Source organism: Malus domestica, chromosome 13 (assembly GCF_042453785.1).
Source record: "Malus domestica chromosome 13, GDT2T_hap1".
NCBI classification, from domain to species: Eukaryota; Viridiplantae; Streptophyta; class Magnoliopsida; order Rosales; family Rosaceae; genus Malus; species Malus domestica.
The window spans coordinates 7,797,300-7,823,751 of NC_091673.1; the positions used below are offsets into that span (position 1 = coordinate 7,797,300).

A 26,452-nucleotide genomic window follows, 5' to 3' on the forward strand; every position below is an offset into this window, starting at 1 on the left:
AGGGTTTACACAAGTACATAGGTTCAAGCTCTCCTTTAGGGAGTACAAGTGAATGATTTAGTACAAATGACATTAGGAAATATTGTGGGAGAATGATCTCGTAACCACGAACTTCTAAGTCCCGGAGTGTGGTATCGGCTTGACTTTCCTTATCTATCTCATAGGTAGATGTGGAATCTTCTCTGGAAGTACTCTTCCTCCATCCAGGGGTGGTATCTGTAACTGGTGGAGATGCACAAGGTAATGTATCAATGTCACTTGAAGCTTACTTGTAGTTTCAGGCTTGGTCAAGCGCGATACAAACCATGTAGTAGGAGTCCTCCAAGTCGCCGAGCTAGGGGATCTGCTGAAAGAGGTAACAGACAAGGTAAGCAATCAGAGCTCCGGCTGATTGTTCACATTCTCCCTATCTTGCAGGCAGCATGAAGGATAAAGAGAAGAAAAATGAGAAGAGATGATATGGGATACTTTTGCTTTTGAAGAAGTAACTTTCCACAGGCTTATTCTTGAACTGGGCTGGAGGGTTTTCTGGTTTCCTCCAAAGTATAAGGCCGACTGAAGAATTTGAGGGTCAAAACAAGTCCATCAAATCTAGAGTACGTTCGACCCTGCTGATATGGGATACTTTTGCTTTTGACAGAGTAGTGGATGTATCGGCACGTGTGCTGTTACGCTTGTCTCCACATGCTTCCTTGTATCCTTCTCACTTGCCCTATCCTCAGGCAGATGCGGTATCTTCCTTGGAAGCATAAGATGTTGAAGATGAGTACTCGAGAGCAATGCCAGGGTAAGGGGTTCCAGGCAGTCAGTTCCTGGCTGGAAGCTTGATTCCAAGTGCTGACTGATTGCTCTCTTTCTCCTTGTCTTGCAGGTAAGAACAAGGCCAAAGGAAAAGACAGGGAAAAAGCATGATATGGGATACTCTTGCTTTTAACCCTGATGATATGAGATATTCTTGCTCTAGTATAGCTTGTTTACAGAGGTATTATCGGGGGGAAAGAAAGCTGAATATTTCGAAAGGCTTCGTTGGGAGTGCCCTCTCAGATAAGAGGAAGGGTTGAGCATTTTTGCAGGTCTGCCTGTCCGTTGGGGATGGAGGTCGACATATATAGGAGTCTCCCTAACATCAAGTAATAATGTTATTCCTTTACCCTGCTTGGTCATAGCACGGTAGTGGGAGCTGCCAGCTTCACAAGTTTTAACTCTGTCAGAGCACTTTGAAAAAGTGGTCTGTGGTATCTGGAAAGCTGATGTTGCGTGTGAAGATTACAGACAAGCTTTATCCAAGGAGATCCGGCTCTTGAAGTTGGGAAAGTGGTGCCTCTTCGGTTTTCGAACAAGCAATCCTGTCGGGGATCTGGCTCTCGAGATTCGGAGAACGATGCCTCTTCGATTTTTGAGAAAGCAATCATGCTGGGGGTTTGGCTCTCGAGATTCGGAGAGCGGTGTCTTCGATTTTTGAGAAAGTAATCATGTTGGGAGTTGGGAGTGTTTTCTCGAATATGAGTAAAGGTTGGGCATGTTTGCTAGTCTACCTTGCCACGAAGCACAGAGGTTGACACACAGGGACTTTCCAATTATCCAGCAGTGGTACTGTTCCTTTACCCTCTCTTCGATTTTTGAGAAAGTAATCATGTTAGGAGTCTGGCTCTCGAGATTCGGAGGGCGGTGCCTCTTCGATTTTGGAGCAAGCAATCTTGTTGGGGGTGTTTTCTCGAATGTGAGTAAAGGTTGGGCATGTTTGCTAGTCTACCTTGCCACGAAGCACAGAGGATGACACACAGGGACTTTCAAATTATCCAGCAGTGGTACTGTTCCTTTACCCTCTATTCGATTTTTGAGAAAGTAATCATGTTGGGAGTCTGGCTCTCGAGATTCGGAGGGCGATGCCTCTTCGATTTTGGGGCAAGCAATCTTGTTGGGAGTGTTTTCTCGAATGTGAGTAAAGGTTGGGCATGTTTGCTAGTCTACCTTGTCATGAAGCACAGAGGTTGACACACCGGGACTTTCCAATTATCCAGCAGTGGTACTGTTCCTTTACCCTTGTAGGTAATAATATGGTAGCTAGGCCGTCAAAATTTATGTGTCTAAACTTTGTTAGTGTTGTTTCTTTGCTATTCTTTTACCCTTCTTGGTCAGAGCGATGTAGTGAGAGTTGCAAGCTTCACGTGTCTCGACTTTGTCAGAGAACTTTGGCAAAGTTATATGTGGTACCCATGAGCTACTGTTGCGTGTGGGAAGTGGGTGATTGAACAGTACGATTCATGTGCTTTCTACTTCGCCAGAAATCTTCGACAGAATGCCCATAATTTCCGCAAAGCTGAGTGTGCGTGTGACAGGTGCTGACAAGGCTGGAAAAGTAGGTGCCTCTTCGATTTCTGAGATCGACCCTCGTGGTCTCTGAGCAGCCCAGCTTTTGAGAAAGCAAACCTCTTCGATTTCTGAGATCGGCCCTCGTGGTCTCTGAGCAGCCCAGCTTTTGAGAAAGCAAACCTCTTCGATTTCTGAGATCGACCCTCGTGGTCTCTGAGCAGCCCAGCTTTTGAGAAAGCAAACCTCTTCGATTTCTGAGATCGGCCTTCGTGGTCTTTGAGCAGCCCAGCTTTTGAGAAAGCAAACGCCTCTTCGATTTCTGAGATCGACCCTCGTGGTCTCTGAGCAGCCCAGCTTTTGAGAAAGCAAACGCCTCTTCGATTTCTGAAGCTTCGTCGAGTGCAGATTTTTATAGAGGCTAACATTAAGTTCCAAAGCACACTTGAATATCCACCTGTAGAAGCTCCATTCTTGCACTTCTAAGATCTTGATTTGTCCGACCTCTTCTCTCTTCTACACCTTTGAAAATGTCTGGCCCCTCCGACCGTCGTTTTGACTTGAACCTTGTTGAAGAGGCAGCCCCGCCTTCTCCAGACAACATATGGCGCCCATCCTTCGTCTCCCCTACTGGTCCTCTTACTGTTGGGGATTCCGTGATGAAGAATGATATGACCGCTGCGGTAGTGGCCAGGAACCTTCTCACTCCCAAAGATAACAGACTACTTTCCAAACGGTCTGATGAGTTGGCTGTTAAGGATTCTCTGGCTCTTAGTGTTCAGTGTGCAGGTTCTATGTCTAATATGGCACAACGCCTATTTGCTCGAACCCGCCAAGTTGAATCATTGGCGGCTGAAGTGATGAGTCTCAAACAGGAGATTAGAGGGCTCAAGCATGAGAATAAACAGTTGCACCGGCTCGCACATGACTATGCTACAAACATGAAGAGGAAGCTTGACCAGATGAAGGAATCTGATGGTCAGGTTTTACTTGATCATCAGAGATTTGTGGGTTTGTTCCAAAGGCATTTATTGCCTTCGTCTTCTGGGGCTGTACCGCGTAATGAAGCTCCAAATGATCAACCTCTGATGCCTCCTCCTTCTAGGGTTCTGTCCAGTACTGAGGCTCCGAATGATCCCCCTCCGGTGCCTTCTCTTTCTGGGGCTCTACCGACTGCCGAGACTTCTCCTAAGCAACCTTTGTGAAGGCTCCCTCTTGTTTGTTTATTTTGACTCAAGTATATGTACATATTTGTAATTTATCAAGATATCAATAAATAAGCTTTCCTTCATTTCAACGTATTGTGTTAAATCACCAAAGCCTTCTTCGCTAAGTTCTTTGAATTTTCTTTTGTTGAAGCTTGTATGTTGGAGCTTTGTGAGTGGAGCATGTAGGTTGAGGTAGTGTTCCCTTAATTTCCCGAACGAGGACAACTTCTCGGTTGGAGACTTGGAAAATCCAAGTCACTGAGTGGGATCGGCTATATGAATCTTAGAACGCCATTGTGTTCTGTCCTGTGTCATGTCCTCCGTTAGATCCAAGTACTCTAAGTCTTTTCTTAGGGTCTCTCTCAAAGTTTTCCTGGGTCTTCCTCTACCCCTTAGGGTCTCACATGACTATGTTGACTGATAATAATTGACTCAAGTGAATGCCACATCATCTGCCATGTCATTCATATTTCTGTTGAAAGTTAGTTAGGATGGTGCTGTGTAGCTTACACAGTAAGCAAGGTAGTTAGGCTACTATAGGGATATAAAAAGCTGATTGCAGCTTATTGTTTGTAAGAAAAATATCATTCTATCAATACAAAACCTTTCATATTCTTTCTAAGTTTTCTTCTATATTCTCTGTATTGTTTCTTTCTTTTTCTTTCTGCAAGTCTGATCTTCTTGGTTAAGATAGGTAATTAAAGACAGTCATATTGGTCTGTCCGGCACGTCCAAGGAGCTGATTGCAGATCGTAATGGTGAACTCGTGAGGCAAATACAAAATCTCTACGGCAAGTTCGGACTTGTCAGCAAGATTCCTCAGAACACACTACTTATTGCCGTAATACAAAACGAACTGCTAAAATATTACACGTAGAAATAGTGGAAGAAGCTTCCATTAACAACAATGTTGTTAATAAGAAAAGCCGAGAAGAGGAAGAAGAAGCACACACAGGACGAGTAAGTGGAGTGTGTATTCGACATTTGTGACTCGTGCATATGGAGGCACACTTGTTCCTGTTATCTTGCTCTGTCAAGTTCTCTTCCAGGGGCTTGAAATGGCAAGAAACTACTGGATTGTTTGGGCGTCAAAGAAGGAAAATGGAATTACCATAGAAGAGATGAACTGGATTTTCGCTTTGTAATCGGGAGGGAGGGAGCTGTGTCTTCATCTTGGTAAGGGCTGTTATAACCTCAGCCGTCACCATTGAAACTTCCCAGCGTCTCTTGCATGGGTGATGAGTTCAGTTTTCTGAGCACCTATGGCGTTTTTTTTATTCCACTCCTTCTAGTCGAATCCTCAATAGGGTAAGTAAGATATTCTCTAGTTCACAAGTTCAACGTTAGATTTTGTTAAACTGTTTCATTGAATTATAAATCAAATTCTAAGAGTACTACAAAACATGGCTTTTCTCGTTGCTTACATAAACTTATGAATATTACAGTCTTCGACTGATCAAAGCACAGTGGACATGGATATTCCATTCAGATTAGCTGGATTAGTATTTGCACTCATCCAGCTAATAGGTTCCGTCATCCTTATGTCTGTAGTGGCCTGGCAAGTCTTCCTCCTTTTCCTTGTCGTCTTTGCGCTCTCCACGTGGTACATGGTAAACAAGAAGAGAACCTTAGTTCGTTCCACACTTAAAATTGCAATGCATAATCTTGTTTCTTGATAAAAATTAAACGCATAAGTACTGTGCTTTGCTTTTCCCCAGGTGTATTGCATTAGCACTGCCAGAGAATTATCCAGGATGGTTACAATTCAAAAGGCTCCAATACTGCATCAATTTTCCGAATCAATCACGGGGGCTGCAACTATTCGTTGTTTCAATCAAGAACAAGATCGCTTCATGAAGAAAGTAAGAAGCGATTTTTCAGGAGTAGCCTTTCACAATTATGTAACCACGAAATGGTGCGAATGAACTTTCTCTTCAACTTAGCCTTCTTCATAGTCCTCATCGTCTTGGTGACCTTGCCTGCATCCGCCATTTATCCCAGTAAGCCCCCTTGTGTCCCCTATGTTTTACTAAACCAAGATTTAAGAGGAAATGTTATTAATTCATTCAATCTGATTGGGATTAATGCTTTTGAATCTCAGGTTTGGCAAGATTGGCTGCATCTTATTGGTTTAACCTCATGGTCCTTCAGGCTTGGTTATCTGGAATCCATGCAATGTCGAAAACTCAATGATATCAGTTGAGAGAATTCTTGAATTCAAAAGAATACCAAGTGAGGCACCGCTTGTGATTCAAGGTTCTAGGCCAAACACTGGTTGGCCAACTGAAGGAAAAGTCAAACTTCAGAACCTGCAAGTTCAGTATCACCCAGCTCTCCATATGGTGATCAAAGGGGTCACCTGCACCTTCCCGGGAAATATGAAAGTCGGTGTTGCGGGAAGGACAGGAAGTGGAATGTCTACTTTGATTCAAGCACTGTCCCGAATAGTAGAACCCTCAGGAGGGAAGATTCTCATTGACAGATTAGACATTTCAAAATTGGGTTGCAAGACTTAAGGTCAAGTTTGGGCATAATCCCGCAAGATTCAACCTTATTTCAAGGAACTGTGAGGACTAATCTGGATTCCCTGGAGCAGCATTCGTGTCACAAAATAATTGGAATCTCGCCGAGTATGCTACATAGCAAGCTTGACTTGCTAGAACCAACAGCACCGCAAACACTTGAAGTGGAATAAGCCAAAAACTCCATGAATGGAAGTGAAGAGCTCCCCGATTGCTTCTACGTCCATGCTGATTAAATTTATGATATTTCCATTGCTTGGGCAGGCTAGAACTAAGAACCAAAACTAGTTCATCAACTGTGTGGTCTTTTCATTAACTTTTGCTCCTGAATTTTGCCTATTGGGAAGCGATTGTTGTAAAAACTCGAGTTCAGAGTTAAGATCATATTACGGCCTTTTATCTAATGTCGATTAGTTGGGTATCCCAATCCAACTCTACTATTAGTCTTAACTTCATTGATTTGTATGTAAGTTCAGTGCATATTACTGCTATGGTTTTGTTTCTTAGCCCACAAGCAAAGTAGGAAATTAATTTTAGACCTGAGTTGAATAATATGAACTTTATTGAGAAACAAAATCATACACACACCAACAACTTGGCAGCTCTCAGTACATAGAATTCGTCTCATAAACCCTTTTACCAAACAAATTTTGTGTCCTACGTTCTCCAATCCCTGCAAGGTCTATGAATCGCATCATTCGATTCACTTTGGAATCTTTGGATCTGAGAAGTATTTGTTGATAGATGGCATGATCTGGGGGGCTCTGCTTCGGACATATTTCCGGAGTCCATGTTCTGCGTATCTCTCACCCTCTGCATGGTTCTCTAGCACCCCTGCAATTCTGTTCTGCTTGGTAACCCTGAAACATACATAACACAAGATTAATCAACACCATCGAATAATTATTTGTAATCGTTTCTATTTGTATCATGTAATCGTTTCTATTTGTGCATACGGGCAAATGGGTCTACGTACCTGACTTCAGGGTTGGTGGTGATGTTCCTAACAAGCTGCATGCCGCAAATGCCAACAGCTATACCAACTGCAGCAAATAGGGGGAACACCTATGCATCCAGGCCAACAAAAAATACATTTCACATATATGAGTGCCACATTAATTAGTTAGGGTTCTAAGAAACCAATATTCTGACCTTTAAGAAACATATAAGAAGTCGAGAATGGAAATAATTCCAGTACCTCGGGCCTTATCCATCTGGAGGAGGAAGCCATCGTAAAGCTGTTGAGAGAAACGAAGAAGAAGAGAAGAGAAGATGATTGAACAACTGTTCCCTTCTCTTTCTTGGAGGTGGCGTGAGAGACAAGGCAGAACTACCTGAGTTTTTTTTCACAACTATGAGCTCTTTATTTATAGCACCCACTAATTACCCATTTTTAGTTTCCAAAGAAAAAGCACAGCCTTGACCTATTTTTATCCAAATTCCGATTAATTCTAATTTTTCGGTTCAAAGTTTGTGGCCTTCCCTGTTGAGGAACTATTTGACTAAGTTTCTGTTTTGGTCCTCACACAAGTTAATTGAGTCCCCCATTTTGGCCCAATGGGCCTATGGAAGTTCTTTCGTACATGTCTATTCAATAAAAAAAAAAATTCGCATGAGCTCGTTTTGAAGTATTTTTAAAATGACTGATAGCAGTTTAACAGAAAATATTTTTGGGTTTTAAAAAGAGGTTGAAGTGCTTCTTACAATAAGCATCAGTTATGTGCTTCTTGCAAGAAACACTTTAAGTGTTTTCCATGATTAACTTGCAATGTAAGTAAGAATTGATTTTAAAAACATTTTTATGAAAGGTGCTTTCTGCCATTTTGACCAGTTATGTACTTCTTGCGGATCGATAATGATGAGAATGAACTCTTGAGTAACATTATACGATAGAAGTCTAACAATTTGATTCCTCGTTTTCTATATTACATGAGCTATTCATACGTATAAAAGAACTACATCCGTTCTAACTAATGAGACTATACCCCAAGTGTGCCATAATATTGTCATATTATTGTCAGAACAATGCTCAAGTACAAGTAGCACCGTAATCCGGCCCAAAATCGGATTGTATCCCCTTTCTAAATTTTGGACTGGGTCGGAGCCCAAAACAACTAAAAAGACTACCTAGCCGAAGGTATGATGCATCCAACAAAGAAGTCACTCGTCATCACATTATCCGTCTTGACTGTTGGAAATTTTGAATAAAAATTTCATTGTCCCACATTGGTAATTTCCAAAAATTTTCCTCACTTTATAAGGTTTTGTCCTTTATAGACAGTGATTGGAGTGATAAGTCTTGGAGACTAAAATTGGGTTCACCCTTAAGGTTGGGCTTTGGGATGTACTAATTAATTGATAATTAATAATTAATATATATATATAATTAATTTTTAAAAGATGGGCCTTGAGCCTTGGGGTTCTGAAAATTAAATTCTTTAATTAATTATTTTTAATTAATTTCAAATTTAATTAAATTAGTATTTATTTGAACAGACTCATTTTTTCAGATGAAGTCTGAAATAAAAAAAAACGTAGAGAGCACAACACCCCTCTGAAGAGATGTCTTCCAACAATCACATCTCATTCTCATACATGTTGTGAACATGCATAATCACACTATATATACATCCATCTGCATGGTATATAGAACACCGAAAATATCAAATTCTTCTTCTACATGCCTAAACCTTCTTACTGAGAGAGACACATAGAAATTCGCTAGAAGTTGAGTTTTCCGGTGCTGGAATTCTAACTTGATCGTTGAATCCTAGTGAAGCAGACGTCCGTAGAACTACAAGCACTGAGTAGGGACGAAATTTCTGCTTCAAGGACATTGCAGTATAGAAGCCTCGATCTTCAAGTTGTATGTTTTATATTTTTGTTTTGTTCATACTCTGTTAATTTTTCTATCCGCATTTATTGTTTATTAACATATATAATTATATCACATATTGTTGACTTATATCCAATATTGACCACAAATCGAGACCCACCTTCATGTTCATTGTTGTCATTTCTTTATCTTGGACTACGTCTTTCGGTTTCATTGAGTTTCCAGCTCTCGTATGCTATTGAGTCCCTTTATTATATAGAACAACACTCGTGCCATAGATTCATAATCCAAGTCGTTGAGAATTTTGCTATCAAATTAGGGTTTATCTATCCCTCAATCCGTTCAAACATCATGAGCTGGGCAACTGGAGGTAACTATAAGCACGATGTGGTCAATTAAGAACAAAGCAGACTAAATTTATATAACTTGAGAAAAGTACAAAGCAAACTATCAAGGTCCAACATTTCCAGCCAACTCTGTGTTATATTCCTATTGTTTTTCTCGCTTTCTCTCTTGCTCCGTCGGCTGCAAATTTTAATACAAATTCTGGCATCTGCCTTTGACTTTATTCAATTGTTCCCTTCCCAGCTTCCTTCAAATAGTTCATCGATCATTGGGCAATACATAATATTCTTAGTTTTTTTATTTTTCTGGCATAGAACTTAGCAGATCTCAACAAGGTTTTAAACAAAGCCACTGACAAGATTGGATCACTGTCTTGTCCCTGTTCTATGTCATGCACGTCTGATATAATTTGTAACAAATTGATTGATTATTTTTTAGCATGATTAAGTTTTGGATCGCTTGTATAGGGGCTAAGAGTGTTTTTCGACAATCAAAAGTGTTTTTAACTAAAATAAATATTATTTAGAGAAGCCATATTATGTTTATCTTTACTAATTAATGAAACTATCTTTGTCAACATAAAGAGGATGAAAAAACAACTTAGTATTCTATCACATAAAAATATGATGGGCAATAATGTAATTTCACAAGTCCAAATTTTACTATTTTTTATTAAAGTCTCATTTACATGTGATGTTAAACTACCCCAATATTAAAAAATAAAAAAAATTTAAAATTTAAAAAACCAAAAACAAAAACCTCCCACTCCCTTTCTCTCCTCATTTTCTAAAAAAATGTGTTCATACACACAAAGTGTGTAGGCAAATGCCAGTATTTATGAAGAACTTTCAAATGTTTTTCTAGAAGTACTTGCATTTAAAAAAAAAATTAACTTTTAACAAAAGGAGTTATGAACATATTAGGATTGCAAAAATAGTCACAAACGAGCTCTGAGTGTGTTCAATTTTGTAACAAATTCATTGAGTTTTTTTTTTAGCATGATTAAGTTTTGGATTGCTTGTATAAGAGTATTTTTTGACAATCAAAAGTAATTTTAACTATAATAAGGAAGAACAATCTTAAAACTGACTTCTACGTTGGATAAGTATTCTTTGGAGAAGTCACATTACATCTATGCTTATGAAGAACTTCCAAATGCTTTTTCAGAAACACTCGATTTTTTTTATTCAACTTTTTAGCAAAACACAATTATTAGCATATTGAGTTTGCAAAAATAGTCACAATCGAGCTCTAAGTGTGTGTTGAGTTAGAGTAGGGTAATGTTTTTATGTTAATTAATGTTTAAAATAGATTTATTTTTTTATTTTTTATTTTTACAATTGATAAGGTAATCTACACCAGGTCTAGAAATTCTTAATAGAGTCTCGAATACAAAAACAAATATGCTTAACAAACTAAACTACAAGTTACTTACTGATTAATTACTTAGCCTTTACTCTTGAGTCTCTCATTTCATTTCATGGTTGACTTTTGTTATTGAAAATGCTTACCTAACAATCGGTCGTCAATCGACGCCTCTACCTGGTTGTTGGTGATGTTGCATGCACGCCTAGCTATATATTTAGGTATTTTATTTTCTCTGTTGGAAGACATTGAATTTGAGACTTATTATTATTTTTAGCAAGAATAATTTGATAGCACGATTGTGGCAAAGCATTGCCCATGCAGGAGGAATGATGTCAAACTTTTACCCACCAAATTTTTTAAAATTTATAAAAGTCCGAATATATGGGTTGAAGTCCAAATCCACTTCATATAAACGTACTATAATCACCAGAGTAATCCATCACTTGCTCGTAAATTTTTTATTACCTTTTTTTTCTTTCCAATTTATCATTTAGAATAATACTTATTTTCTAGTGGATAGAGTATTTCGTTTCCCCTCATCCATCCCGAGTTTAGAATTCTTTTCTTCCCTTAATTATTGTAATAGTAAATTAAAATTAAGATATGTTTAGTCAACCTGAAGTATAAAATAAATCAACGATTATGATAAAAATTAACACTATCATGATGATTCAATTATTGAGTCATCATCATTTTTCTGATAGAGACGAACATTAAAATTGAGTCGTGAGTAAGAAAATAAACAATTATGGTTATGATATTGGGACAATCAAAATACGTATTGTCTCGTATATAAATTATTCCAACTTTGGAATGGATGTTTGCGCATACCGTATATAAGACCAGTAGTTATTTGATAAAGTTTAAAGGTCAATTCGCAATGGTTGTGGCTTTTTAAGAATTAATGTGTGGGCAGAGTGAGTTGATGCATCATCATCCATGGGTAAGGCATGACAACAACAATCTTTCAAAATTCTCTTGTGGTGTTTGCTTTGCAGCAGAATTGTGCCTTTTAGAGTGTGTTCCAAGTTCCAACTTCGACATCAACTTCGATAAAGCTACCATGGGTGGTTCAGTGGTTGAGACGAATTTCATATTTATATTCCACATAACACATCATGAGTTCAATTCTTGGTGCTCGTGGATTACACGATGATGGTCATGAAAAGACTAAACTGCTTATGCAAGTCTTCTTAACCTTCGAAAAAGTAGACTATTGTAGCGAATCCTCCCGCTAGTAGCTTTTCTTAAAAAAAAAACAAAAAAAAAACCATCAACTTTGATAGCATTGTTAAATCAATTTCAAAAGGTGTTATATTCGTTATTATTTAATTGGTTACTTGCTTTATTTGATTTGTTAATTGCTCGAGGAAAATTTGTTTTTGCTACATCTAATCAAATAGTTTAATATTTGCCAAGTTGTCATAAAAAAACATTATTGTTTGGGTAGTGTTATCAATAGACACATTTTACTTCTTACATACCTTATTAATTTTAGACCGTTAAATCGAATAAACAGAAAAAGATGCCACATCAAAGGTGATCTATACAATTCCGATCGCGCTCCAATTGACAACGGGCTGGTTTGGTATTACTGTACTTTGAAAAAAAATTGATTCTGATGTGCTGTGAGAATAAACTCATTTTGCTGCTTCGCGTTTTTTAGTTTTTTTTCATTCAAAATTATGAAAATAAGCTGTTTTTAAGTATTTACCAAACATATTTTTGAACTCAACTTTTTTTTATACCTATTTTTTATAAAAGCACCTCAGTACCTCAGTACCAAACCAGTACTATACACAAGAAAGAAACAACTTCAATGCTTAGGTTTGAAGCCCTTCTGAAATATGCAAATAGTAGTTGAACCACCACAAATTTAGTGGGCTCCATTGCAAACTTGTAGACAAATAAAAGTTTGGTGTCCATTGTTACGAAATTAGCCCACTTAACAACTACTAAAGAAAAACCACACAAATTCAATCACTCCACGTATAATAAGGTTCAAAAGTACTTTTAAAATAAATGAAAATATTTTTTGTAAAAGAGATTTTGAAATCAATTTTTAGTAAAAATTTAAGTGGTTTTTGGAAAAATATTTAAAATACTTTATGCAAGAAACACAATATAGTGCTTCTTCCAAAAACACTTGAAGTTTTTTTGGAACCCAAAAATAATTTCACTAAAAACATTTTGAATCATTTTAAATATATTTTCAAATAAGCTCATAGACAAGCGTTTGTTCGAGATGCGAACAAAATGCATTAGAAGGTTGAGATTAAGTAAATTTAAAGGCAATTACTTAAAGTGACATGTGAACATCATCTTCCTCGCAATAAAACCGTAAAAAAAAAGTTGGAAAAACCATAGAACTATCTAGAAGCTCAAGCTCACATGAGCTCATTCTCACGCCACTCTTTCCAATTCGACTTTTCACTTATCAAGCCCAATTCAATTTCGCCACGTCATCTTCCACACCGCATCTTCGTCCGCATATTCCAAAAAAAAAAACAAAAGCGCCGACCCCACTCTCACGCGCGCAACGTGCACCCGGACCACCTTGCTCACCACGCACTTCCCATGAATGCGAAATCTCGAAAGCGGATTCTGCGCGTGACCCAACGGCGGGAGAGCGGAAATCCAGCGGCTAATAGTAAATCAGCGGCTAATACAAAGCCCTAAACGTAATCAACGGCTGCAAAGCGACTTTCTTTTTGTCAAATAAAAACCGCTGCACGAGATCAGGACTACCCACCGGTTATACGAGAAATTTTTAGTTGTGACGAGAATACAGATAGTACATTACGTGTTTTTACGTAACTAGTAGAAAATTTTAATTTTTAAATTATTAACTTTTTAATATACATAACCTATTATTTATATAAAGACACGTAAGGTAGCATCTCGTGCAAATGTGATATTGAAATATGTCTCCGGATTTACCCTTCGCCGCTATATATACTCTCTCGTAACTCACTCTCTTTCACACTACCTTCTAAAACCCTCGATCAGCTTTCTTATCTGCCTCTCTCTCTAGACTATACTTTCTCTCTCTACAATCATCATGGGTATTGATCTATTGATCTCGATTCTCAATTATTGATTTCGATTTCGCCATTTTTGTTTCAGATCTTGTGTTTTTTTGTTTGTTGATTTTTCTGTAATTTTTGTGTGATTTTCTGACCATTTGTTTGTTGTCCTTGTTTGTATCGATCAGCAACATCTGGCAAGAAGATCAAGATCGGAATCAACGGTGATGATCAGATCCATCGCTCCTTGAGTTTTGATTTTTGGTATGTTCATTTGTGATTTGATCTGTGAATTGATTGAGATTTGAATTGAAATGGTTTAGGATTCGGAAGAATCGGACGATTGGTTGCTAGGGTCGCTCTTCAGAGGGATGATGTTGAACTTGTTGCTGTCAACGATCCCTTCATCACCACGGACTACATGGTGAGTTATTTACTTGAAGTTTTGTGTTATTTTGTAGGGTTTTCAGATTTAGGGTTTTGGGTTTTCGATTTCGGATTTGATTAGTGATTTGTGTGATTGTTTTTGTGTTTAGACCTACATGTTCAAGTACGACACAGTCCATGGTCCATGGAAGCACCATGAGCTCAAGGTCAAGGACTCCAAGACCCTTCTCTTCGGTGAGAAGCCCGTCACCGTTTTCGGGATCAGGTACAATTTGTTTCTTACTCTCAGTTATTGAACTTAGCATAGAACCCACTTTGTTGTTTCTGGTGCTATGTTTGATTTGTTTCATAGATTTCAATGCTTAATTGCTCGATCTCTTACAGGAACCCAGAGGAGATCCCATGGGGCGAGTGCGGTGCTGACTTCGTTGTTGAGTCTACCGGTGTTTTCACTGACAAGGAGAAAGCCGCTGCCCACATCAAGGTTTACTCTCTTTCCATTAGTTTTATGATATTATTGCTCTGATCAGTATGGCATGCTTTGATTTAAGAAAATAGCATGTGAAATTTATGGTGGTTTATCATGATTGTCCGTATTGTGATTGCGCTTCTTATATCTGTGTTAGGCATTTGGAATTCACTTAGTACTTTTTAGGTTATTTGGGCATACTTCTTGTTGTAGCCTATTTAGTGATTATGATTTCGTTAAAAGATCTTACATAAGATGCAGGCATTTGGAATTTTTTAATTGTTACTTCTGAAGTTACTTTTGTTTGATCTGTCATAGCCTCTATGGTGATCTTGTCTATGTATGCGGAGTTCATATGGTTTTAGATGTTTACTTTTAAGTTGTAGTGCTGAATTGTTTGGTTTTCCTATCCAGGGAGGTGCAAAGAAGGTTATCATCTCTGCCCCCAGCAAGGATGCTCCCATGTTCGTTGTTGGTGTGAACGAGAAGGAATACAAGCCAGACATCCACATTCTTTCCAATGCTAGTTGCACCACCAACTGCCTTGCTCCCCTTGCCAAGGTTTGAGTCTGTTTGTTGTTGTGGGTGCTTGCTGCTTTCTGCACTAGTGAATGTTTGTGATTTACCTTGTTTTTCTTTTCAATTGTTCATAGGTTATCAATGACAGGTTCGGAATTGTTGAGGGTCTCATGACCACAGTGCATTCCATCACTGGTGAGCTTTTACTCTTGAGTTTTGAAGTTGTATGATTTTTTATAACATGAATTGAATTTGAAACTAACCTAAGTTTATGTTTACCTTGTTATTCAGCCACCCAGAAGACTGTTGATGGTCCATCACAGAAGGACTGGAGAGGTGGACGTGCTGCTTCCTTCAACATCATTCCTAGCAGCACTGGAGCTGCCAAGGTAATTGGTGAATTTTGATTAACAATGCTCTCTACTATTGACTGTCTCTTGTAAGGTGTCTTGCAATGCTATCTTGACTAATGTGTTTGTATGTTGTGTGTTTTATGAAGGCCGTCGGAAAGGTGCTCCCAGCACTTAACGGAAAGTTGACCGGAATGGCTTTCCGTGTGCCCACTGTTGATGTTTCAGTTGTTGACCTTACTGTCAGGCTTGCGAAGCCTGCAAGCTATGACCAGATCAAGGCTGCTATCAAGTAAGCTTTGCTCTGTTCTTCTATATGTTTGGTATCCTTTATCAGGATGTTGCTGTTTAAATAACCATGACGTTGTTGTGGTGCTAATTTTTATCTGTGATTCTGTCATGAACAGAGAGGAGTCTGAGGGCAAGCTGAAGGGTATCTTGGGATACACCGAAGATGATGTTGTGTCCACTGACTTCATTGGTGACAGCAGGTAAAATATTAAATCCATTTTTGATGAATGTGGTATTGTTATCCATTGTCAATATTATGTTAAAACAGTTTTGAATCTAAGTTTGCCCCTTAAAAAACGTAGGATTGTTGTGCTCTCCTATGGTGTTTTTGCTGATTGTTCGTTAGATACCATGAATGTAGCCTAATTAGGTGTTTTGGTGCTCTTGCAGGTCAAGCATCTTTGACGCCAAGGCTGGAATTGCATTGAACGATACCTTTGTCAAGCTCGTCTCATGGTATGACAATGAGTGGGGTTACAGTACCCGTGTGGTTGACTTGATCGTGCACGTAGCATCCACCCTCTAAATCCATAATCCTTGAGGATCCAAGGCCTTTATTTTCCAAGTGTTGAGTGTCTCTAGGCTTTTCAAGTGTTATGGTTTGGAGTTCAGAATAAGAAGTGTTATCTTGTTTCCTCTCGTAGTTTTCTATTTTTTATGCTTTAGACATTCAGTTTTATGGGTTCGTCCTCTCCTCCCCTTTTTGCTGATTAAAACGCAAATATGGCATTTTGTACTCTAGTTTTTGCAAGTTTGAATATAAAGGCAAAATTGAGGGGGTTGTCGTATGGAATGTGTTTCTCTTATTCTGCTTCTACCCTCGATTGCTTGTTTGTTATTTTGCTTGCTATTATTCTCCTTGGTTAGCTTAAGCATTGTGATGTTTGCCAACCCGAGGACAATTAACGGTGTTTGATTTCATGTCCGATTCTCTTCGGGTTGGCAAACATATGTTGTAGAGAAGCGGTAAGTTTATTGTGCGAAGTTTAATAGATCATTGCAGCTATGCCAGCTGAGGTGGTTTATTCCTTATCAACTGCAGTCTACACTGTCGAAGTCCCAACCAATCACTGCCTTGGGTGTCGGTGCCATTTTTCCTAATTCTATTGTGGAGACTATGAGACGGAGGCATTTGGCAAAAGCATAAAAAATAAAAAATAAAAAACTAATGAAAAAGTGTTGAAAACTTTGAGTTTTAATGGTAAGGTTAAAAATAAAGGGTAAAGTAAATAATACAATGATTGATTTTTTTAAGTGTAAAAATAGGGTTTTTCGTTAAAGTGAACAGTACTCGGAGTTTTTTATTAAAATTTTCTAAAAAAAATCCGATACAAGAGAAAATCGGTTATGATAGTTTGGACATGTGAATTAAAGACTTATATGCTTCGGTTAGAATATGCGATTATGACACAGAGGTTTGTGGCAAAAGTGTAGAAGAAGACTAGGAAGAATTTGAAAGAGACCATAAAAAAAGATATGAAATAGTTGAAGCTACCGGAATACTTAATGTAATGACGTTGTATGATTATGCAGCTGACTCCACTTTGTGAAATAAGGCTGGGTTATTGTTGTAGTGGTGAAATCACATCAAGAATTTACACCGAGTGAAAGACCTCAGCTTCTACATCATCTCCTGTGAAATTGCTTTCTGGACACGCCGGCTTTGTGTGCATTGGGGGAGAGTGCTACAGAGGCCGCGCTTAGGTCGTTAAGGGTTGGCTTAACTTGGACAACTCGCTAAATTTTAGATGATTGGATAGATGGGGTCATCCGTTTCTTGATTTGCATTTGTCGTTGTTATCCTGGACGAATCTTTTGACTGTTTGTTAGAAGGTGATGCTGCATTTCGAGATATTGTTGGATCACGTGGACCCTCTAACTCATGTTTCCATCTCTCTATCTCAAATAAACAAATAAAGATTATATGAATTTCATTTAATTAAACTTGTCTCGTTATCCCATAATATGTTAAAAAATGACCGTTAATTTTTTTTGAACAAACGATAAAATGTTCATTAATTTTGTTAAAAAATGATCATAAATAAAAAAAAAGTTCTTATGACTCTTCCTCTCTGGGTACCCATCAAGCGACAAAGCCGTCATTTTAGCTAGAATTTCTCAAAATTTAAACTCATTTAACAATAATAAATAGGTTAATGAGCATTACAACTACTTGAGGATAATGAGCAAAAACATACTCTTAGACTATCACTTAGTGCGTCTAAGAAAACAAAAGTTATAGTCGTCCCTTACGAAATTTTCTAACTCCGTCCTTGCCACCCACTTTTGATGAACTCCCAATTTATTATTGGCTTTAGTGACAGTTAACGATAAAGTGCCGAAGTTCTCATGAATGTGTAGTGAAATGGGAGATACATGCATTCATGTTTCTCAACGACAACAAATCAAACTGTGCACATGCCATTTTGTCCTCTCGTTTAAAAACTAACCACCCAACTTTCTATTTATAGTTATACACCTTGATTATTAGGACAACCCTACCTTAGGATACCCCCACCCTCGGTATGACCCCTCTATCCTTCCTTCTGCCCTACTTGAATTTTTTTTTTAGTACATCAATATTTTTACATTAAAAAGATGAAAAGTTCGGTTAAGCCACACAATGAGCAACCTAATTTGGTATCGAATTTGCCGTCCATGAGATTCGAACTTAAAACCTCTCACTTTCAAGTGAAAATAAATATTACCAGACCGTATTACTAAAAAATTAGACCTTTTGTAACAACATCAAAGTAGTGATAGATTCCTTAAAATTAAGGGACGGGAGTACCCACGAACAACTCTTGGGTAAGTGCTATGCATGTGTGAAACTGAAACTTGTGGGTGTCTTCGAGCGAACGGACGACTTTACAGAAAAGCTGTTACCAAGAGTCGATTGAACCGGCACCGCCGGTCGTTTGAAATCCATCCCTCCATAAAAAAACATGTCCTCAAAACAGTTGAACGAACTACTTTCGCCTAGTTTGGTCCGTCACCAGTCACCTATGCAAACATTATAAAACACCCTCTCTCTCTCTCTCTCTCTCTCTCTCTCTCACTCTGTCACTTCAAATCTCAATCTGCACTGGACTCTCAGGGACCCAAAGCTAATCTGTATCATTCGATGCTTTTGTCTCTACCTTTCCCTCCACCATGTAAATTAGTAAAATACCCTCCAAAAATCCCCATTAAATCAAGTGGCCATTTTCCTCTTGTTTTGTTATTATCTTCCTACAATCTCCTCACTTTTCCTCTCCCCTGCTTATCTTTTCACCTCCATAGCTTCATCTGGAAACAATGGCCTTTCCTGCTTTATCTTCTCCTCCCAGTCCTCCAATCTCAATTTCTCAGTACAAAATCTGTTGGGTTTGATCCAAAACTGCATGTTGTTCTCATACAGTTGATGGGTCACTTCTCCCATCTGTTTTTTTTCTTTTTTTGGTTTAACAAACTCAGTTGCATTGGTTTTTATACCTTCAAGCCAATAAAAAGCTTAAATCTTTAGCTTTTCTGCAACTTTCCCACCAAAATGAACTTCATTTCTTATCCTTTTGGGCTCTTCCACTTTCGCTTTATATCTCATCTCTGATTTGCTTTTGCGTGCTCTGTTTTTCTGGGTTTTGTGTTTTGCCTCCACGTGTTTGACTAAATTCCTCTGAGAGTTGCTATTTGAGTTTTTGGTAGCCATTTCTTGTGTTACAATGCCACCATCTTACTTCCCTTTAAGGTGGGAAAGCACCGGAGACCAATGGTGGTATGCATCACCAATCGATTGGGCAGCAGCCAATGGCTTATATGATTTGGTCAGTGAGCTTCTTCACCTTGACACCAACCTCCTCATCAAGCTGACCTCATTGCGCCGCATCCGCCGCCTTGAAACTGTCTGGGACGACGAGGCTCAGTTCGATGATGTTGCCAAATGCCGGTCACAAGTTGCCAAGAGGCTCCTCCACGAGTGCCAAATGCAGAGGGGACACAACTCTCTCATCAGGGCCGGCTACGGCGGATGGCTTCTCTACACTGCGGCCTCGGCCGGGGATGTAGGGTTTGTCGGGGAGTTGCTGGAGAGAGACCCTCTTCTTGTTTTTGGAGAAGGAGAGTATGGAGTCACTGACATCTTCTATGCTGCTGCCAGGAGCAAGAACTCTGAGGTTTTCAGGCTGCTGCTTGATTTCTCAGTGTCTCCAAGGTTTAGCCTCAGTAATGGAGAATTCGAAGAGAGGTTGGGTGATGTTACATCGGATTTCAAGTGGGAAATGATGAACCGGGCGGTTCATGCCGCTGCTAGAGGTGGCAATTTGGAGATTTTGAGGGACCTGCTTGGGGATTGTGAGGATGTTTTGGCTTATAGAGATGCTCAGGGATCTACCATCTTGCATACAGCGTCTGGCAGAGGGCAGGTTGAGGTGAGGTCACATATATGCTTGTTACCTTGTTAGATGATTGAATTTAGTTACTTTGGTATCGTTTCGTAGAATGTTGATGTAATTGAAGGTACTCTGGATGTGATACTTAGTAAGGTTTACAGAAGACGGAAAGATTTTTCTTCACTTATTTTCTTATTTTTTCAGTTTATGTGTGTGCTTATTTGGCTTCAACATCTTGATGGCTGCTCACCAAATTTAATGTCCTCACAGGCACCAAAACTTGACTTAAATACTCTTTCTATACATGAAAGGAAGTCTCTTTTTCTTCTGTTTAATTCATTTTCTTGCTTGGTTATGTAAAGATTTGAACCTGTGAATATATCATTCATCGGTTGATGAACATGCAGAGTGTCTTTGCTGACTGATTTTCGAACTTTCTTTTAATCATTGAACTATTACTTGCAATGTTAATGTTGAAGTTTGATCATCCTTTCGTGCAGGTGGTTGAGTATCTAATAGCATTCTTCGATACCATCACAATAGTAGATAATCAAGGGAACACAGCTTTACACGTGGCCGCTTATAGGGGTCACCTGGCTGTGGTGGATGTCCTAATTCGTGCATCTCCCTCGTTAACCATGTCATCAAACAACTATGGAGACACCTTTCTGCATTTGGCAGTGGCTGGTTTCAGAAGCCCTGGTTTCCGGAGACTGGACAAACAGATTGAGCTCCTTAAGCAATTAGTATGTGGTGATATTGCGAACATGCAGGACGTTGTTAATGTTAAGAACAATGATGGACGAACTGCTCTTCACATGGCTGTAATTGAGAATGTTCAATCTAATTTGGTGGAACTCCTCATGACTCTTCCATCAATTGATTTGAACATCCGTGACTCTGGCGGCATGACCCCTCTAGATATTCTTAAACAAAGGCCGAAGTCAGCATCGTCCGAACTTCTGATCAAGGAATTGATTTCAGCTGGAGGGATCTCCAATCGTCAGGACCGTAAAGCAAGGAGCGCCCTTGTTTCCCATTTGAGAATGCGGGGTATTGGAGGCAGTCTGGGAACCTCTTTCAGAATTCCTGATGCAGAGATATTATTATACACGGGCATTGACAATGCTTCTGATGCCAATTGCGATCAGTCAGGTGTGCAATTCAACACGTTCTCAGGTGAGCTAAGACAGTTTGGCTCACCCAACACAGTAAACAATAAGAAGTCAAGTTCTGTAACTTATGCTGCAAGGCGCCTTAAGTTTCTTCTTCAATGGCGGAGGAGGAAAGAAAAAAAGGAATCTAGCATAGACTTAAGAGATAATGATTCTGTGGAGTCATTTAGCACCTGTGTAGATTTGGACGACAATCCAATCCCTCTTCGGCAGATGTATGCCAAATCTTCCTCCCTCCCAAACAACAAAAGGACAGTTTCCGTGAGGAGTTTTCTTCCGAGTCCATACACTAAAATGAAATTTACTGCTGGTTTATCACACGGTGTGATTCAGGCAAGATCATCTATGTCTTCCCCTAAGTTCATGGACAAAGAGAAGGGTGTTGACATTTTGGGACCCTCTAGTTCAAATGGCAAACCACCACATCCACAAGCGAGCTTCAAACATAATTCCCTCAGTAAGAAGTTAATAAACCAATATTTGTCTGTTGGCGCACAAGCCCTGGATGTGAATGAATCAATTAGCTCCACTTGGTCGAATCAAAATCACAAACACTCCGGTCCTCTAGTTGCTTGATCAGAATGTACAAACGGGTTGGTGTTCTTGCTTAGACCTATAGATAGATTAGAATTGTGGTGAGTTCTCAAAAAGTTCATTTCTTTATCGATACACTTCTGTCTTTATTATCCTTTCCCCCCTTACCGATCACATATTTTTATAATCTTTGTGGATATGTGCATAGTTTCATACTAGTTGTAAAAGTTGTCTGAATAATGTTCAAGAAATGTTAAAGGGTTACATGTTTTATAATATCTGTGCATATTGTGTTTTCCCTGCTGTTCTCGTTTTTCTTTTCATCAAACTATTGGTTAGAGACATGAATATATTTGCTGATGTGTTGAATTTGCTTGTCTTTCATACCTCTGTAAAGCTTTCGATATCAGATTACTGCTAACAGCCACAATCTGCTCTACGGTTCTGTATAATCGACTTGAAACTCAGATTATCACAAACACAAAAGCAGATCACGTACGGAAAGGTGATGTTCAAGATGTCTGTCATTTTCGCGTTAACATGTATCTCTGATTTGTTTCCGTCCACAAATTTGATTTCTTAGTTTGCTGTAACATGATGTGTACTTGATACACCGGCCAGAATTCCTCTTTACAGGAGTCATCTGCCAGAAGAAATTTCGTACAGTATTCAACTTTCTTCTCTTTTTCCATTTTTCAGTTACCCATATTTCCCAAATTACAAATACGAGGATGCAAAGTCGATGTGGAACTCAAAGTTCGCTCTCGGCATGACACTTCGACATAAGTTATGTCCTAGCTCTTAAATATAAACCAAAAATGAGTTAGGGTTATGATTGCTTAGCGGTTTGGATTATGATAGATTGTGGATTCAATCTATTTGAAAAATATCTTAATACCAATAAAATAAATAAAAAAATAAAAGAGACGAGATCACCAAAATAATGCCACCGATGAGCTTAGTATGTGGATGGGATGCCCTAGAGAGAGAGAGAGAGAGAGAAATGTGGGAGCCTGTCTTAAAGACAAGGACATGGTCCCCCTGGAACCATGTTTGAAGGGTCTCAGAGGTCAAGTCCCCCCAGGAGTTTGGAGACAGTTAGGCTGGAGGGACTTAGGGTTGGCTTTCACGGGTAATTTTACATTTGAACCCTCTGGAGGTTACGGATAGAGCAAGTTGTCAAGGACTAGGAGTGAGAAAATAGGGGCTTGGTGGTAATTTTCCATACTGTCATCCTGATCAAAGACTCCCCCTAAACGGAAGGCTTTCCTTTTCCTAATCTGGCCAACGCTTTTGCTATTTTGGGCATTCTTGCATTCTACTGACTAGTATATAAACAAAGGTCATGGCTTTGTGAGTTCGATCTGTTGGAGAGAGAGAGAGAGAGAGAGAGAGAGAGAGAGAGAGAGAGAGAGAGAGAGAGAGAGAATGGCAGAATCATCGATGGAAGCCGAAGAGGCGAGGCAGAAGAAGATTGAGGATTGGCTTCCGGTCACTTCTTCTAGGAATGCCAAATGGTGGTACTCAGCTTTCCACAATGTCACTGCCATGGTTGGGGCTGGTGTCCTCAGCCTTCCGTATGCCATGTCTGAGCTTGGATGGTATGTATATGTCTATACGTTCGTTTCATGGCAAGTAATTTTTGCTAACCTTCGGACTGAATAAATCAGAGGAAAATCAAGGGGCAGAAACAAGAAAATGAGTGCACAAGGAGAAAACAGGAGTGTGAACATCACTAAACTACCCTTTGTTTTGTTTCATGACTTTCATTCCTAAAATTTGATTAGGAATCTTGGAATTAACACCCGTAGTGTAGCGATTTTGGCACTCCTCATTTAGCCATATGCATTCCAAATTGAATGTTACAAAGTTACAATTTTTGTATATGATCTCTATCTGCCAATTTCAAACAGAATTTTGATTCCTAACAAAATGAAATGGGCTTTTCCATTTTTGGGAAATTAAAATCACAGGGGTCCTGGTGTGGCTGTCATGCTTCTGTCATGGATCATCACCCTATACACACTGTGGCAAATGGTAGAGATGCATGAAATGGTGCCGGGGAAGCGGTTCGATCGGTACCACGAGCTGGGACAGTATGCCTTCGGGGAGAAGCTGGGGCTCTGGGTTGTGGTGCCCCAACAGCTCGTTGTGGAAGTTGGTGTCAATATTGTCTATATGGTCACAGGGGGAAAATCATTGAAGAAGTTCCATGATGTGATTTGCCCTAGCTGCAAAGACATCAAACTCACCTTATGGATTTTTATTTTTGCTTCTGTCCACTTCGTTATCTCCCACCTCCCCAACTTAAACTCCGTCTCTGGTATCTCACTTGCCGCTGCAGTCATGTCCTTGAGGTAATTAATTAAAGGAAAAATTAGTTTCCGGTCCCTAGTTACTAATGTTTATTGGTTGAAACTTTATTAGTTTTCAAATTTTAATCCAAGTCCTTAATTACTAATGTTCATTGATTGAAACCTTATTAGTTTTCAGATTTTAATCCAAGTCCTTAACATTAATGTAGTAATGAATTTACATGTCAGTTATATAATTTTTTAAAATAAAAATTAATAATTGATTTAGAATTTTAATACTCAAACCTTTATTAAACTCCTAACTAATAAGGGTACATTCTTTTTTCTTTGATTTGAGAATGTATCCATGTCAAGTTTAATCGAAGAAATTTACTAATGTTATTAAGTCTAATATTGTTTTTTTTTTTTTTTTTTTTGTTGTGATTTTGAAGAATGTTCCCATGTTTTGGTACAATAATTTTTTGGTTAATTTTGATGAATGTACCCATGTCTATACACACACACACACAATAGTATATTTATATTTTAATATTTTTAATCGCACAAATTATGGTTTTTTATTTAAAATCTTATTAATATAAACAACTATAAATTTCAATTTTTAATTTAAAAAATATAGTACCATACATAGAAATAAATTATCACATTAATTTCAGGGATTTCGATCAAAAATTAAAAACTAACAAGGTTTCAATAAAAAAATATTCATAACTAGGGACCGTATCCAAAGTCTTTCTTAATTAAATCCCCCAATTAGTATCGTTAATCTAGAGATTTCTTGATTCCCAAGTAATGCTATCGAGACTAATTACAACCAAATTCCCAAAATTTTATAATTCGAACTGAAGTGGACAGTGTTTTGCTTGTTCGTATGTATACGTAGGTTTATTCAAAAGCTACTGCGCACAATCATTTGGCCGTGACAAAAATTTAGGGTTACTTTTTCTTGTGATCCGATTTCTTTCCATTCCTGTGTTGAATCTTGTTTGTGATCATATGCAGTTACTCAACGATTGCATGGGGAGCTGCCATACACAGGGGGAAGGCACCGGATGTGGACTACAGCTACAAAGCTAAATCCAATTCCGGAGCTGTCTTCAACTTCTTTAGTGGCTTGGGAGAGATAGCATTTGCCTATGCCGGCCACAATGTCGTTTTGGAGATCCAAGCAACGATTCCTTCCACACCCGAGAAGCCTTCCAAGGGACCAATGTGGAAAGGAGTGGTTGTGGCATACATTGTGGTGGCTTTGTGCTACTTCCCTGTTTCTTTTGTTGGCTACTATATTTACGGAAACACTGTTGAAGACAACGTCCTCATCTCACTCGAAAAACCTGTCTGGCTAATTGCAGCGGCTAACATGTTTGTTGTGATCCATGTCATTGGAAGCTACCAAGTTTTCGCAATGGGAGTTTTTGACATGGTTGAAACTTTTCTCGTCACGAAAATGAACTTTGAGCCTTCTTTCACCCTTCGCTTCGTTACTCGCACGACATATGTTGGTACGTGAACTGAGTTAGCTTCCAATTCTCCTCACTACTGCAAAGTGCTTTCCTGATTTGCACGCTAATATTTCAGTACTGACCATATAATGTGTTCTTAATTTGGCAGCATTTACCATGGTCGTCGGTATGGCCATCCCTTTCTTTGGTGGCCTTCTCGGATTCTTTGGAGGATTTGCTTTTGCCCCAACTACATACTTCGTAAGCAAATTAAAGGATTCAATGCTCTTATTTTCCATACATAAACACACACACACACGTACCCTTTTTCCCTCCTCAGGTTTGCGAATTTGCAGTAACGCTTCGATAACATGTCAAATAGAGCTTAACTTTCCAATGCTGTTCTTAATTTGCAGCTTCCCTGCATCATGTGGCTCGCCATCTACAAACCTAGAGTTTTCAGTCTATCTTGGTTCATAAACTGGGTATGCTACGCTTTCTTTTGCTTCGATTACTTGTTCTTCGGGCTCACTCATAGTGCTGACTTATAGTTTTATTTCAGACATGCATTATACTGGGAGTTACCCTGATGATTCTAGCACCCATCGGTGCCCTACGGAGTATCATCTTGCAAGCGAAAACCTACAAATTCTTCTCTTAAATTGCAAATTTTACCTGCAGCAAAACATTCATCTCTACTCATATTCAAAGCTCGAAGTTAGACAGATATGATGACTGTTGCTTGACCACCAAGGCAACCCTTCAGCGTTTCTGGATTAACTGACTTTTGGTTCCGTCCGACGATCACGATGGGACTTGAGACAAGGGCGACCTCCTCTTGGAGAGTTCTTGCAGAATAATCATGTCTAAATAGTATTTGTTTAATTCGTTAATCGTTTATGTAAACACAACGCTATGGAAAAAAGAAACGAAAAAAAGGAATTAGATTACTTGGTCTGCAAGCATTGTTCAACATGCAGTAGAGATA

General features: G+C 38.9%; 4 protein-coding genes across 6 annotated transcripts in view; 3 read left to right on the forward strand and 1 right to left on the reverse strand.

Annotated features, from left to right (window-relative positions):
* Positions 1-16,419, forward strand: part of LOC103452095 (glyceraldehyde-3-phosphate dehydrogenase 2, cytosolic) — a 37,243-nt gene extending 20,824 nt beyond the window's left edge. Inside the window, exons 1-11 of one of the 3 annotated variants that reach the window (XM_008391582.4) lie at positions 13,300-13,654; positions 13,804-13,839; positions 13,939-14,039; positions 14,152-14,267; positions 14,387-14,486; positions 14,886-15,032; positions 15,125-15,185; positions 15,282-15,379; positions 15,490-15,632; positions 15,748-15,831; positions 16,022-16,419. In XM_008391582.4, coding sequence (XP_008389804.1) covers positions 13,651-13,654; positions 13,804-13,839; positions 13,939-14,039; positions 14,152-14,267; positions 14,387-14,486; positions 14,886-15,032; positions 15,125-15,185; positions 15,282-15,379; positions 15,490-15,632; positions 15,748-15,831; positions 16,022-16,157 — 1,026 coding nt within the window. In that variant the 5' untranslated portion in view covers positions 13,300-13,650 and the 3' untranslated portion in view covers positions 16,158-16,419. Of the gene's footprint in view, positions 1-13,299; positions 13,655-13,803; positions 13,840-13,938; positions 14,040-14,151; positions 14,268-14,386; positions 14,487-14,885; positions 15,033-15,124; positions 15,186-15,281; positions 15,380-15,489; positions 15,633-15,747; positions 15,832-16,021 lie in introns of those variants that run through there. The other 2 variants (XM_029091499.2, XM_029091500.2) reach the window with 2 other exon arrangements.
* On the reverse strand, positions 6,585-7,389 carry LOC114820544 (uncharacterized). Its single transcript, XM_029091501.2, has 3 exons — positions 7,239-7,389; positions 7,017-7,105; positions 6,585-6,900 (listed from the first exon to the last, which is right to left on the reverse strand). Exons 1-3 carry the CDS (start codon positions 7,269-7,271, stop codon positions 6,744-6,746), a joined length of 279 nt encoding a protein of 92 aa, XP_028947334.1. The 5' UTR covers positions 7,272-7,389; the 3' UTR covers positions 6,585-6,743.
* A 2,190-nt stretch (positions 16,420-18,609) lies between the features above and the next one.
* On the forward strand, positions 18,610-21,983 carry LOC103452096 (uncharacterized). The gene is made up of 2 exons (XM_070810443.1): positions 18,610-20,037; positions 20,499-21,983. Exons 1-2 carry the CDS (start codon positions 19,333-19,335, stop codon positions 21,747-21,749), a joined length of 1,956 nt encoding a protein of 651 aa, XP_070666544.1. The 5' UTR covers positions 18,610-19,332; the 3' UTR covers positions 21,750-21,983.
* A 1,082-nt stretch (positions 21,984-23,065) lies between these two features.
* Positions 23,066-26,426, forward strand: LOC103452097 (lysine histidine transporter 2). Its single transcript, XM_029091157.2, has 6 exons — positions 23,066-23,308; positions 23,681-24,064; positions 25,025-25,524; positions 25,634-25,725; positions 25,881-25,949; positions 26,027-26,426. The coding sequence occupies exons 1-6, from the start codon at positions 23,136-23,138 to the stop codon at positions 26,123-26,125; spliced, it is 1,317 nt and encodes a 438-aa protein (XP_028946990.2). The 5' UTR covers positions 23,066-23,135; the 3' UTR covers positions 26,126-26,426.
* The last annotated feature ends 26 nt before the right edge of the window (positions 26,427-26,452 follow it).